The sequence below is a fragment of the Scardinius erythrophthalmus genome (genome assembly GCF_964197995.2).
Source record: "Scardinius erythrophthalmus genome assembly, chromosome: 19".
Taxonomy (NCBI): Eukaryota; Metazoa; Chordata; class Actinopteri; order Cypriniformes; family Leuciscidae; genus Scardinius; species Scardinius erythrophthalmus.
In genome coordinates this window covers 16,871,746-16,887,957 of record NC_138239.1, presented here as the reverse complement: position 1 = coordinate 16,887,957, position 16,212 = coordinate 16,871,746, and the positions used below count along the sequence as shown (strand labels likewise).

Below are 16,212 nucleotides of genomic sequence, written 5' to 3'. Positions count from 1 at the left end.
CCTTTCTGTCTTTCGTTCTTTCTCAATCACTCATTCATCCATGCATAATTTTTAGTGTTCTTTAGCAGGAGATCAGTGTCCATTAAACCAAAACTGTAAATGCCCTCCTGCATTATGCTCATTAAAATGCGTTCTTTGGAGAAAAAAGTAAATCAATATAAATATATTACAAAATATATCAAGTATCATGGAAGCCTTGAACCACAGTGTGAAAAATGTTATGTATATATTAATGTTGTGACACATTTTTATTGTTATACACTTTTTCCAGCTTTATTATTTTTTTCTTTGAATATTTTTTATATAAAACATTTTTTAAACAAACAAAAACCAGAGAGAAAAGAAAAATATCAAAAAGATTGAAAAAGTAAAATACAATACAATACAAAAAAACAAACAAAAATAGACTAAAGAAGGCAAAAGGATTCAGTAATATATACTGTATATACATTAACTTACAGTACCAACATGAAGTACTACGGCTTTGATCAATCATGCGTTCTCACGATTACTTTTATTATGAAAAAAAGTTGTTTCCTCACAGGAGAACTATTTTCCCTTACGCACACAACTTTCATTCTGACGTGTCTGTCCAGTGATCATATGTCAGTCAAGTGGTTTATTCATTTACTTCAAAACAGGAAGAGTCACTTCTATCCATTAAAGACTACTGAACTAAAAATTGCATATAGGAATATAAATATAAATAGGAATGCATTTCCAAGAGTACCAGAGAGACAATAATGTGTGTATATTTCTGTACCAAAATAATTTCGCGCGGGCACTGACATTTGAGACTATTGAATCTGTAAAGTGAAGTTAACAATTTATGATGATGCCTGTCCCTTTCATCCACACTTTAAATAAGGAATATTCATTCATACGTTCATATTATACACACATTTTCAATCACTCTCAAGTTTTGCCAAGCCTAACTCCTCATTGGTCAATGAAACAAACAGTATAAATAAAAATATTTATTTATTAAAGCTTGTCTTTGGAATCTTACTTTCCATTAATATCTACAAAACGCTAATGGCTGTCAGATTATCAGTGGGTTTTGGGGCTCAAAGTCAACAAACAGCAGCCGCTGAATGAGTCAGCTCTGCTCCTTATTCAGACTTTTAATATCACAGAGAATAAAACATGGCACACATACAAAAGTAATGATTTCTGTGATTTGTGATTTACAACGTAGTTCATGTCGTGTTGTATCGGAATAAAAAAAAAGAGCAAAAAGAGAAACTGGCGATGAAACCTGCAATTCCACATGAACACAAACAGAGGGCAGAAAGCAGCAATAATAAAACAGGACACTCCTCATCTAACTCACAAACCTTACAAAAACACGCCGCTCTTCTTTAGGAGTTTTGCTCAGGAGGTCTATAATACTAAACATCAAATAGTATTCCAGTTCATCTCAGTGGGATGAATGCAGGACCCACACAAGTATGCATAACTGCAATAGAAAGTACTATTGCAACCTTTGTTTCATGCCAACTTTAAGTTCATTTGACACTTTTAAGAGCCCTTCAGTATAATATAATGAAACAAGCAATTCACTTGTTGCTTGCGTTAAGTCAGAACACATGGCAGGGTTAGCGGGCCATGCTAACCAGCCAAACTCAAATACAAACCAGCAACAAAAGATGAACTTTCAGGTCTACTTTAAGGTTGTTCAAAGTTGTGTGCTCCCCTCTGAGGCCATGTTGAAATTTTGAAAGCATTTGTGATGACTGTGCAAATGATCAGTACATGTATATCCGGAGTCTCACATCTCAAAATGTCGGTAGATGCTCTCTACGTATTCCAGAACTCGGTGCCAGTCTGGTGCATCATCTTTTAGCATCTCCTCCACCGTCTGAGGAACCACAATGAAACATTATTCACAAATGAACAACCACATGAAATCCTGTTTGCATTATTCCAATTGGAGTCGTTTTTTGAATCAGGCCAACCATGATTGTTAATGCATTCAGCCAGGCTTTTACATTTCCAGTCAATCATCTCTTGAGTAATTATCACGTTCAGCCAGTCAATTACATATCTAATCAATCATATCTGAGTATTTCTCATGTCTACTCAATCATGAGTCATTTTCACATCTGGTCTGACATGTTTTTCATTCTCATGTCTTGCATATTCTGAAGTCAGTATCAATATCTGTCAGAATGTTTTTGATTCAAGCTGGAACTAATTAATTGTGCATTTGGGTTGATTGGTTTGGTGGCTGAATCAGGGTGGAGTAATTATAGGATTAAGTTATGAATTTAAATATGACAGCTTAGAAAAAAACTCACCAGTGATGCAGAGATTCCAAAGCCTTCTCCAGTCTGGAATGCAAGAGTCAGGTTCTCTTTCTGTGGATAAAATCATCATAAAAATCATCATAACAACCCTTTTGCTAATATGTTTGCATGCAAGCATCTGTAAGATGTGTGTATTACCTTGTCCTCTGGACTGAGTTTGTCATATGGTATGTGAGAGGGGAGGTAACTGTGGTAAATCGCACAAAAGGCCAAACCGTCCTCCCAGCAACTGCTGAAATTAGTGATCTCTATATTCTGCAGGAAAGACAGGAGGCAGCAGAATAATAGAGAGACAGGCAGATATTTTACATCAGTCAGGACAATTTTAGACAATTTTATTGCATCTTTGTTCTGGCCAAGAACCACCCACTTAGACAGGAAGAGACTTGGGTGGCTGATATATAAAGTGACCAACCACAGTTAGTTTAGTCTTTGTTACATGCTGTTTGGTTTTATAGTGTGTATCACAATAATAGACCTGTGTTGAAAAAGTTTATTTAAACAATGGTGTGGCTGTCTTCATGAATTGGTTGTACAGGAAAAAAGATCAATAGAACTCTTCACACTCTGTGATGACAATTCCTGTCTATAATAAAAATAATAAATCCCTATTGTTTCACAATACAATTAAAAAAGGTGGCGGAAAATACATATACACTACTTTTCAAAACTGTTTTTGAAATAAGTGTCATGCTCACCGAGGATGTATTTGATCAGTGAAAACAGTAATATATATTTATTATTTATATTATAAAATAGAAAACAATTTAACTGTTTTCCATTTTAATATATTTTAAAATGTGATTTATTTTTGTAATGGCAAAGCTGAATTTTGAGCATCATTTCTGCAGTCTTCAGTGTCACATGATCCTTCAGAAATCATTCTAATATGCTGATTTGGTTCTCAAGAATCATTTCTTATTATTAATATTGAAAACAGTTGTGCTGATTAATATTTTTTATGAAAACTGTGATATATTTTCAAGATTCTTAAAGAACAGCATTAACAGCAATATTTTGTATTATTATAAATATCTTTACTGTAACCTTTGATCATTTCAATGCATCCTTGCTGAATATATTAATTTAAATATAAATATATACATTTTGCTGAATAAATGTATTAATCTCTTGCTTTAAGAGCCTCAAACTAAATCAAAATTGCACTTTAGGAAATCCAGTGACAATTTCTTTCTTCATAGTGTTTGTTGTTTCAACCCAGTAACTTGTAAACATGACTTCCGAGGCTTTATTTTTTTGCAGGCAGACTGATAAAAAAACTCCCAATGCGAGTCAAACAAGAGCTTTCCAGACTGAGAGAGTGCTTTTGAGTTGTGTGTACAATGTGCATCAGATGGTCAGTGAAAGGACTGTGGGTGGTCCATGCTGTCTAAGGCTGAGACAGGGGGGTGTGTGGCCGACTGCCAAGTTTGATCGGTCAGCTATTTCGTTTAGTTTGGTTCAGTTCAGTACCTTGTATCCCTGAGTTCTGCCTTGACACCAGCGAAGCAGGGAGTTCCGCCTAGAACTCCCATGAAGCCTCAGCGACCTGAACCCTGATGGGAAATCCTCCTGTGTCCTGATGGGAAAGGAGATAGATGTCAAATCTCAATTATTTGACTATCATTCCAGTGTTTCTCATGAATGAATGGTAATGAAAAAAGAGATAATGGTTTTTGATTCACCTTGTCCTGTTGATCTTATTGGTCACATCTAAACCCGAAGAGTTGGATGTTTGTAGTTGTGAATTCTCCACTTTCTTGTCTGTTAGACATGCACAGACACGCACACAGGATAAATCATTTGTGTCCGTATGAGTCTGGTATGCTAGCAAAAGTACAAATATTCAACGAAACCCAATCAACAGGATATTGTGCAAATGAAACCCCTGTTTTGATACCTTTAATGGAGCTGGTCATGTTGCCCTGTTGCTCTAAACTTACTGCTTGAGTCTTGCTCTGAGGAGTGAGCAAATATTTCAGATGTATTAATCCAAAAAATCCCAAAACTGAAAATAGTAGAAAAGGGAATATGTTTTACTTTTCTACTCACAGATTCTGTTGTCATAGCCATGGAGGTTTGGGAAGTACCATTAACAACAACATCAGGGTAATTGGAGGGCAGTCTGCACAGACTCCTGCAAAATGATGGAATGATCCATGAATGTAACATAGGTCTCTTTGACAGACTGTGGGCTGTAAACAGTGAATCATTTAGAATCACTAAACAATGCTCTTAAATCAGATATGTCTGCGGCATGCATTACAGAACTGTGCACTGATTCACAATGGAATGGAACTCACTCGATGAACAGACAAGCTTGAATAAGACTGAATCAAAACTGATTCATTGATTCAGTTGGGAAGTGAGAGAGAGCACTGTAAATTCCAAAGGTGTGAATCGATTCCACTCAGGCGAATCGACTCCATTCTAACATGTTCAGATGAGACAGATCCATTACCTCGATTTAAAAACTACTACATGTTCAAAGAAAGCCTGAAGAGCTAAAATTGAGGATTTTGATTCATTTTGAATTTACTTGAATCTTTTGATTCAGATCACCAACAAAGCTCGGTCAGATCCTGATTTATTCTGTGACTGTTACATCATTACTTCAGTAGGTGGTCATGAGTGAGCATCTGTTTGAGTACTGAGTAGTTCTTTCAATCATTCACTCAACAGATTCTTTCAAAAACATTTGGGCTGCATCCGAAATCGTATACTCTCTTGAGTAGGTACTTATTTTGAATAAGTAATTACTTCACGAATGCTTAGAAAGTATGTTCTATATAGTATGAATGTTTGTAGAATGCATGTAATCTCGCCATGTTGCCCATATCACATGACCTACCAGCGTCACTTGCATCGCGTCCTTGAAAGGGACTTTGTTTGCATCACTGCCATTCACAAATCCTCTCCCGTTGGGATAGTAAAGTGTTCGTCATATGCACACTTCTGAATCTCTACTTTTTGCCTACTCTTTTATGACTACTGTGAATTCGGACATACTTCTTTTGTCACATACTGTTTTTTGCCTATTATATAGTAGGGAAGTATGTGATTATTTCAGATCAGAGTTGTTCACAACCGAAACACCATACCAGCACTAATTTAAAATATAGAGGAAAAACAGCTATAAGGTATATTGACATTAACTAAAGATAACTAATGGGACCTTATTGTAAAGTGTAACCAGTTTACTTTATATTAAAATTTTAGAATTCACATTGATTTGATCTCAAAACTTTAGCCTTTGTGTGTTTAGGATCCATTTTTCAAAATTTATTACATTTTGAACCCTGGATAATACTAACCTTGACCTCTCTGCAGTACCAGATATGCGAAATTCTCTTTTCCTCTTAATCTCATCTGTCCACAGTTGCTCTTCGGGTCCAGTGCTCTTCTCGTTACCCACCACGTTACCCTCCACTCGTCTCTCTAGGCCCCTCAGTACCGGCGCCCCCTGGTGGCTGCCTGTGACCTGCTTCAATTTCTGCTGGCTCTGCTCCAGTTCAACTCTGAGGCTCTCTAATTGACTTTTGAACTCCTTGCGACCCTGTAAGGCATCGGCTAGCTGTGTGCCCATGTCCTGCATTGCTGCTCTTAAAGAACTTAGCTCTTCCTCAGATTCTGCCCTCAGTCTGTCTGAAACCACTAGCGCCACCTTCAGGTCAGCCTGGAATTGCTGCCACTCCTCACGTTCTGCCTACAGAAGGAGAAAACAGTGGTAGAGTCAAGTCAAACACACACAGAGAGAGAGAGACTAATAGATAATTAAAATATTGTAAAAAAGTGACTGTTTGGATTCAAATGCTCTATGAGTCTATGACTAGATCGTTATCGCAGTGATTATTACGCTTATAGCATGTTATATGTTTGGCAATAGTTCTTCTAATCCCAATTGATGGAGTGTGTAACTTTTCATTTCTTAAACAACCATGTAGGACACATCATGGCCATATATATTCCAGGATGACAATGATGACAAGATCCATCAAGCTCAAATTGTGAAAGAATGGTTTGGAGAGAGCTTGCTCTTCCGAATGACGACGCTCTGAGTTCCGCACAGGTTCCACACATAAATAACTGACACGTCTCTACATATGAAACATGAAGCCAAATAAATATATGATTAACATGATATACTGTATGTTTGTGTGTGATATATATATATATATATATATATATATATATATACATACACACACACACACACACTTACATATATATTTAAAGGTTCTTTGATTACTCGATTACAAAATATACACTAGGATGTAGAGGCTTCGAGATCAGAGCAGTAGACTGAGGATATTAATGTTTTCCTCTTGGATTTCCTCTAGAGTTGTAATTCAGCTGTGAGTCTATGAGATCAGAAGGTTTGTTGTGAATCTCACCGCTATGGTGATCATACTGTGCTGTTGTCCACTTCTCACTGTTTGCTAAACATACACTCACACCCAATATGCTTACATTAAACTTTGCTCTGCTCTGCCGAGGAATTTGAGATGGTCAGATCAGCAACAAATTCTACTTCAAAGGTATAAAACGTGTCCTGTATTATTTACATGCAGTGGTCCAGAGCCGTGTCACATTTACACACACACACACACACACACACACACACACACACACACACACACACACACACACACACACACACACACACACACACACACACACACACACACACACACACACACACACACACACACACACACACACACACACACACACACACACACACACACACACAGGAATCTTACTCCGTTTGCAGCCCCGAGCAGGTTCTGGCAATAAAATGATTGCTCAATAGTCAGATGTCAAGAAATACAAGAGTGATTCCCAGGCATGATAACACATTTGTAAAAAACAAACAATCTAAATCTATTCTTTCTCGCTTTCATTTCTTGTCTCTCTCTCAATAGAACTGACTGAAACTCTGCCTGCTAAATGTTTTTACCTTTTTCTTTCTGCTTTATATTATTGTACAGGATTGTACAATGATAATTGTCTCACTTTGATAACTTTAGTAGTCAGTAGTTTGTGTTCATTTAAATCACTTTTCTTCTCTGGCAGAATCAAGACAAAATCATTTAGGACAAGAGTAGGGGAAAATTCATGAGAAATTATAAAAAATGACAAAAGCTATTAAGTTGAAAGGGTGGAGAACAACTATGTAGAAACGTTAAAAAAAGAGTCATGAGGCCAACTAGAAGCCTGCCGATTATCAAGCATTTTTGTGGAGAAAAAAGAAAAGAAAATGCATTAAACAAATATCAGTATGTTAACTTCAACCAAAGTTATTCAATTACATGACTCTGACTTCTATAATGATTATTTTAATGGCATTGCAATGTTAGCATCATAAAATATGTAAATACATCATGATACTATATGTACGTTTGTATAGGTCAGGCCAGTTCCTTAGCCTGAATTAGGTTGATGACCCCAGCTGCGATTAAACAAATGAAGGAGGATGGAATTAGAGTAGGAGGAGAGAGAGAGAGAGAGAGAGAGAGAGAGAGAGAGAGAGAGAGAGAGAGAGAGAGAGAGAGAGAGAGAGAGAGAGAGAGAGAGAGAGAGAGAGAGAGAGAGAGAGAGAGAGAGAGAGAGAGAGAGAGCAGGAAAAGTCTCAGGACCCTCTTCATCACTCTGAGGCCTCCAGACCCCAGCTGGAGCTGATTATAGCAGGACTTCCTCCGACACACACATGAGAGTCTATCTGATATTTAAACACATGCATTGGAGGGTATTTAGGTATTTCTATGCTGTCTGAAATGTGAAAATCATTTTTAAACTTTAAACCGACAAAGCACAATTGCCAATTGTTGACAGCACACTTTGTGAAACTTTGAGAACACACTATCTAAACAGATTTTAAAAATCTATAGGCATCATACACTTAAAGACTGAGGATCACACACTTCATCAGACTATTAGGTGGTTCAGAACACAACAAACTCACACAGAAACATGTGCCTCATTGCTAGGAGACACGTGACAATTGAAAACAATATGTGTTCTAAAATTAGCTCAAAATATCCTACGGTTGGACGGAATCGAATCTGAAGCTAAAAATACTCTGTGCCCATCACACACTACGCAATTTTACTGTGAAATCTGTCAACTCCAACTGGCCAAAATCTGCAGACTGCCTCTGACTATCAGCAACTATTCCAGACTATAAATCATGGCAAATATCTGGGCAAAAGTTATGTTTCAAAATTCCAGCCTTAAACAAAACAAGAATTTTCTGTCACAGGAGAGATTTTCATGAACTTTTCCTTTTCCTATTAGCCTGTTTAAATCCTGAAGCATTTGTTCTAAAAGGATACTTAATTTTATTGATGGATGAGGACTGAATGAAACCGCATTAACACATGTTGGCAATCACCCAACCTTGTTAAAGTCATTAAATTCTGTCTTTCTCTCTCTGCTCACACTCACCATTAGGATTGTAAGTGTGATTTCCAGGCATCCTGGCACAACAGAAAATGACCCCACCTCTCTCTCTCTCTGGACAGTGGTGATGTTTTAGACATCAGCTCATTGACTCAGTGGGATTTCTAAGGAAGTATCACACCCATCTCAGATGAAAAGAAGTTGTTGCTCTTGTTTTGGGCTTCGCACAGTGTGTGTGGGGGTGGGTAGAGTGTGACTCGATCACCCTACTTGACAACCCCTTGCACACTACATAATCACTACACTCAGTAATACACACACAGAAAAGTGCCCACAGACAAGTGCGCCTAACACAATGGCCTAATACACTGTGTAAAGCTTTTCCAGCCAAACCCAAATCCAGCGTGTGACTCCTGCATTCAGAGCAGTCCATCTGGAACTGATCCGCCAGTTTCTTATGTTCATAACGTGTGTGTGTGTGTGATGAGTGGTGGTGGGTTGCTCCATCCATAGTTATTTTTTCACTCTTACACACACACAGATTTTGAGCTCCCTGAGTATAGTCATTGTTAGAACACCAAATTTAACATTTTTGCAATGTCCAATGGGGCAAGAGAGAGCTTGTTCGGGTCAAAATGAAACTGGGAATATTACAAAGAGTGACTTCTTATGATCTTATGAGTGAATATGAAAGTTGTGTGGTAATGTGCGATAGAGTCATTGAGTAAATGTACATGTGCAGTTATGCCGTACGGCTTTTTATATGTAGTTGAGATACAGTTTTCATATGTTTCAAGTATACATGACGAACATTACATTACACATTACAATGCGTAAACCAAATATTTGAAAGATTCAATACACATTGCATGATGGAAAGACGTTGCGACCGAAATCGAATACTTCCCTACTATATAGTATGCGGAAAACAGTACGCAAGCAGAGTAGTACGTCAGAATACATAGTACCGGTATTCGAAAAACAGTAGGCGAAAAGTCCCTGGATGACCTACTACTTCTGGCAAGAGTCTGAAGTGTGCATTCAATGAACACTTTACAATCCCATGAGGCCACGGGAGAGGATTTATGAATGGAGATGAAGGAACTGAAGGAACGCAACTGATGCTGGTAGGTCACATGATAATGACAACATGGCGGATGTAGTAGGTCCGGATTACATTCATACTACACACATTCATACTATAGAACGCACCTTTTTTAACAGTTGGGAAGTAAGTTCAAATTCAAATGTAGTGCCTACTCAGACAGTACATGATTTAAGACGCAGCGAAAGCAAAACTATAGTTGCATTATCAAGGTCCGTTAGTCTAACTGCAAAGACATCACAAACAATTTCTTCGGGAGAACTTCGGAAAAACTTTACAAAAACCCTGATTTCAGACTAACGTCAATATGACTTTTTAAAGTCAAAATGAACAGAAAATTGTGACGGACTTTCCTTATTGTGATGTATGTCAGTGGCTTCTAAAACAAGATTTTATTTTATTTATTTAAAAAGGCTTTTTTTTTTGGATCGTTGGTTGGATAATTGCTGTGATCTTATGTGAGTGACAGGTTTCTGGAAGGGATGGATTATTGTCCCGCCCTCATGCCGGTGAATGTCATCAGAGAAGAGATGTCTTTCCAAGGGAGAGGGAGAGTTAATTAAAGATTATGATGGCACATTAATGAAAAAGATTATGCTGAACACTAATAAATAATGTATATTAAACATTATTCCATTAAAAAATTGTAGTAAAAGATCAGTTACTGCTTTAGACACAACTGAAGTGCATGTAAGTGAGTTGCATTTTAAAGATATGTGCACTCACAGAAGGCTGGGGAGGAACACACTCACTCTGTTGTTTGGTCAGTGAGTCGTTACATGCTGACTTCTACTGTCACAGGGGCCAAACAAAAAAGTTTTGTTCTTGCAGGAGCTGAACAGAATTCCCCACATCCCCCTCATTATGTCCCGTTCACTCCCTGTTTCCATCTGTGTCTCAAACACTCCTACTTCTTCAGGCCTGACACCCTGTATAGCTGCTTGTGACCAGAGCACCGTTCTGTTTTTTAAATGATGCTATAACTAACTAATAAACATTCTCTTTGTTTCATATTAGTGCTATAGATCAATGCTAAATCAATGCAAGTCTAAGAGAAGTGCACAATTTCACCGTCTCTTTCTTCATTTTTTCTTCTCTGCCCCTTCCTGCCTTCCTCTCCTCCTTCCTGTCAAAAATAGATTTAATTTGATCTGATTCCTTGAGACTACCAGATTAGGACCATGTTAGCAGAACCATAACACAAACCACTCTCAAAAACAATGTCCATTCCTCAACTAAGACAGGAAGGGAGTCATTTGTAGGATTGCATGTCCCATAAGCCTTTGCTGAAGCTGACAGGCTGTTATCAAACCCTCCCTGACCTGCCCCTCTGGGAACAATGTTACTTCCTGTTGCATTTTCCTGTCTTCAAAAGAGGGAATTTTAGAAACCAAAGTGTCAAGCAAAAACTGAGAGTACATGGATGGTACAAAAAGAAGCAAGTGTGATTCACCTGAATCTTTTCCTTACAACTTCTCAATTCCTCCTTCATCTTCTCCCTCTCCACCAGAAAACCTTGTAACAGATCTGAAAAACATAAAAAGACATGTAAACTTTAGGTTTACAGCAGTGGTAAAATCACTTATTGTGATCGGCTTATTGTTTTTATAAAACCACAGCGACAGCAATATGATAAAAGTGATACAAATGTTTAATAAACATTTAATGAATTAAAATCTATAAGGGTATCAGAGGTTTTCTTCAGGACCCAGATTCAGGACAAGTGGCAACCCAAAATGACGAATGAAAATGAACAAATAAATGAATAAAAAATTGAATGAATGAATAAATAAATACTATTTTTGAATGTACTGTGGGTTATATTTTCTTTTACCTTTCACAGTTTTGTTCGTGGTTTTCAAGAATGTCATGCAACCTGGCGAAGTGAGTTTAACAATGAAAGATTGGAGAATTTGAGTTTTTCTCCTCTTTGATTGTTTTTTATTTTTTAAAGTAAGCCAGTATAAATACAGATGCTTATATGGTTAACTACATTTTATTATTTGCATTTTTTGTCCTCCCTGCTGTCCATGATAAGAACATACCAGCAACACCATTTGAGACCCACAGATTTATATAATACTTTGATATAATGTATTATTATATGCGGAGAGTGTTGGGTGTAATACATTTCTACAAGTAATTAATTACTGTAATTTAATTACTTTTCCCTTGAAAAAGTAAACTATTACTCTTAAATTTTCTGTAATTTAATTAGTTACTTCTGATGTAATTGGATTAAATATTGTATAAACTATAGAACAATTCTATATAACACAATAGTGTATTTAACATAAAAATTAAACATCTAATATTAAAATGTTTTTAATTTAACCTTCTCCCATTAAATAAATGTAATTTATTTGAAAGAATTAATAGGGCAGTTTCATATCTATCCTTGTATTGTTCAACTGGTCGAGGTTGATATGGGATTTAGAAAGTAATTAGTAATAAGTAATGTAATACGTTTTAGAAAGAGTAATTAGTACAGTAATCTAATCACACTGTTGAAGATGTAATTAGTAGATACAGATAGTAATAAAATTGCTTTTTAAGAGTAACTTTCCTAATACTGTGTGCAGACCACTTCTTAAAAATGTTTGCAGTTCATTTAATTATGTGCATGCTCTAATTTATGAATGAATCAGTGTACATAACATGACTGTCTGACTCACCATTCAGAATGTGTGTAGATTCTTCAGTGTTGTTGAGCTGCAGTGTGTTCAAACACTCCTGGAGGAGTTTTGCATCCACTTCTGTGTCTCCATGCACACACACACACGGCGGATGAGATAACAGACTAGGTTCTTCTGTCATCTCACATTCCTCAGTCTCTTTCGCAGGCCCTGTCCTGCAGTCCAAAAGTGAATCATTCTGATTGGTGGAGATGAGTGGCGGACTGAGAGCATCTTGAGTCGTTTCTGGGGTGGCTGTGCTTGTGCAGTTGGAAATGGACACCAGCTGAGACGTTGGTGACCAAGTAGAAACAAGACTATATGGCGAGGCGGGAGGTGTTTCATACATGTCCACAGCAGTGCCTGCAGAGAGACAGAGGTGGAGCTCTCAGAATACTGTAATAAAACATTACCTGACATAATAACTTGTGTGCATAGATTAGTCTGTCACAGAAATGAAACTTTATTTCCGTTATTCATGGGATGGTCAGAATGTGGTTAATATTCATGATTTCAGGGGACAAGAATTATGTGACTACCATATACAGTACAGATTTGACTACCAAGTATAGATTTTTTGTTTCTTTATTTTGATAAATGACACTACTATCACTGTTTTTTTTTCACATTTTTTTCTTGTTTTCTAGCAAAATATATCTAAAGATCCATTAAAAGAAAGATTCAAGATTTTTTTAAATAAATGTATTTTTAAATAATAAATAAAATAAAAATATCTGTTCTGCCCCTTTTAAGTTTGTTTTCATATTATATTTTAAGTCTGTGAAATGACTTTAAATTTTGTATTTGTACTACAATATGATTGTCCTTATTATTTTTTATTGCTATTCCCTTAAGCTCTGCAAAATCCACCAACAAACAAGGTTGTTTATAATTCCTGATGTTCCAATAAAAAAGAAATACATTTATTTTCAAACTTAATTTGAAAATGTCAACTTAAATTGTTGTCAGTTCTTCACAAAAATCTGCAGAATACTTGGGACATATAGTGCACAAGTCATATGGACTAGGTTTATAACACTTTAATGGTGCTTTTACATTCTCTTTGGTACATTATTATTAGAGGAACCAGCACACTATTCAAAGTGCTCCATGTACAAAAGTAAATATATACCGTTTTGAAACGTCTTGAGTAAGAGTAAATGATTTTCATTTTTATGTGAACTAATCATTTAGGAATTTTTTTAGTTTTCTAAAATAGGCAGGTTTCATTATTTGCTTTTTCTGAATACAAACCAACAGGAGCAGATTAGATTGAATGTGTCTGAGTGGGTGTTCTTCATTAAAAAGCCTTTGTCGTCTCCTTGGGTGGGAAAGGTTTGCTGATTCAGTAAGTCTGAGGGCTCTGGACACCACCAATAACAGGGAAGAATGTACAATACAGTATGCCAATAATGACTCGCTCTCTAATATATTTAATAACTGTCCTGCAGTTCTTTCTTTCATAATATTGGACAGTCACATGCCCAGAAACTACGCTTTACACAGCACTCTTTTCTGTATTCCTATATTTTTTGTTTCTATATCTCTCTGTCTCTGCATGCTGTTATCTCTTGTGAAAAATGCCTCTGTTGGTCCCTGCCCCTATAGGGTAATTGCCTCAGATCCCAATAACACATCTAATACACCAGGAAATTCAAATGTGTGTGTGTGTGTATGTTGTCAAAAGCTAGTTACCTGAAGATCCATGTCGTTCTTTTCCAGAGTTATTCCCCATGTTACCAACAGCTTTTTCAGTCTAGTGAATGAGTCAAAAAATTCATTATACACATACATTTTTTTCTTGGTTACACTTTATTTCAATGGTCCACTTTAGACATTCTACTTACGTAACTTTGCAACTACATGTCAACTAACTAATTAAGTATTGGTAGACTGTAGCAGACGGTTAGGGTTAGAAATTCGGGTTAGTATGTTAAGGGTTGCCCAGGTCTGCGTAACAGAAATAGTCCAAAGGCCAATCAAAAATAACTTTAAATTAGCCAACTGACCCTATCCCAAATATTAAAACTCAAAATATGCCAGTCCCACACCTAAAACTCTATGTAATCATAAACATCATGTTTTCATAAAGAAGATCAATGCCATTACCAATCAGCTAGCACAGTTGTATAGTTGTTAGAATGTAAAATGGCTAAAATATCTCATTCTCAATACAAGCATTTCAGTCTAATAAACCTTTAACCCAAGGGGGAAAAATCAACTTGTTTAAAAGTAGTCCAATTCTGCGGGAAAACCCCAAGACTTGGTAACCCTGATGTAGTTACAAAACAAAGTTACTTATTACTTATTACAGTCTACTAATACTCTAATTGACTGGCAGTTGACATGTAGTTGCAAAGTTACTTAAATAGTTAGTAGAATGTCTAAAGTAGACCATCGAAAAAAAGTGTTACCCTTTTCTTTAGCACCCATTCTCACACACGTGTTCTATGTCCCATGCAGTCTTTATTCAATATCCAAATAACAGTGGTGCTGGCACATTCGTAACAAAAACTCAAAAGATATAACAAGATTGTACATTAGTATCTCCACTCATACTCCTCTTCCAGGTCTCTGAGATATTTAGAAAACTCTCCGACAACATGTAGTAGAGCAATTTGAATGAGGTTTGTGGTAAAGTTTGCATGAAAATGCAAAAGCCTATGGACAGCACTTGCTAAATAAAAGAGGTAGAGCAAATAATTAGGGAACACCATGGATTGTTGTAAGACATTTGGTTTCAATGTAATAATAATAAAAAAAAGCATATAGAATATACAATTGACTTAAGCGAGTAAATTTGGTTGTCATATAATATCAGGACTACTAATAAATGGCACATTTTGGTTGGTCTCTAAAGAACAGCATCCAACAATGTTCAACAGGTAAAGTAAATTGTATTGTTTGCATAATGACTTTTTATACCATTCAATCAAAGGTGAACAATGCAGGATTCTGAACTTAATCAGTGACAACCAAAACATGCAAATATATTTGCGACCATTTGTTCACAAAAAAAACTTTAAATAAATTACGACGATTTATTAGGTAATAGTAATACTAGGCTACTAACAATACGTACATTGTTTTTAATATCTAATATTTTGTAGTCTAATTAATTAATATGGTTGTATTTTATAACAAAAAGAGAAAGAAAACATTAATCAATCATCGGTTTACCTTTTTGATAAATTCTAATGGGTTAAAACTGTTAACTTGCCATCCAGTGTTACAACAATCTCCGGCCTATCCTACTTCAAGTTTAACGAACAAGCAACTTTAAACCAAGAGAATAGTCTATCAATAACATCTTAAACCAAGATAATAAAACAAGAAAATAACATATTACACGGACAGCGAGCATCACCATCTGGAAAAAAAGACCGCAAATCATACTTATATGAATTAATAAAATATAAAAACACCTAAACGATAAAGAAACCCATAATAATGAATCGTTTATACACACCTTATTGAAGGTCTTGTGTTCACCGGGACTGACGGGGAAGTTTTACATGCTGTCGCTAGTGGAGTCGCACCTCTTCACGGACACGGACGGGAGCGGATCATGAGCAGAGAATGCAGGATGTGGGTATGAACTCTGAAGCACGGTTAAAAACGGTCCTTTTGCCCCCTCACGAGGACTGAGCAGTACTAGCTACTACTGAAAACAGCGTGAACTAGATCGAAAAAGCATTATGACCTTACTGTCCTCAGCTTT

At 36.4% G+C, this 16,212-nt stretch overlaps 1 protein-coding gene across 2 annotated transcripts; it reads right to left on the bottom strand.

Moving 5' to 3' along the window:
• Positions 1-256: 256 nt before the first annotated feature.
• On the bottom strand, positions 257-16,042 carry LOC308707807 (cytospin-A). Of its 2 annotated transcripts, none has more exons than XM_081394475.1 (12): positions 15,961-16,042; positions 14,187-14,247; positions 12,492-12,854; positions 11,270-11,343; positions 5,624-6,015; positions 4,362-4,446; positions 4,210-4,267; positions 3,995-4,073; positions 3,783-3,888; positions 2,448-2,564; positions 2,301-2,360; positions 257-1,861 (listed from the first exon to the last, which is right to left on the bottom strand). In XM_081394475.1, exons 2-12 carry the CDS (start codon positions 14,224-14,226, stop codon positions 1,772-1,774), a joined length of 1,464 nt encoding a protein of 487 aa, XP_081250601.1. In that variant the 5' UTR covers positions 14,227-14,247; positions 15,961-16,042; the 3' UTR covers positions 257-1,771. The 2 variants fall into 2 exon arrangements, with proteins under 2 accessions (XP_081250601.1, XP_081250602.1); XM_081394476.1 differs by having other exon boundaries at positions 12,492-12,887; positions 15,961-15,973.
• Positions 16,043-16,212: the final 170 nt, after the last annotated feature.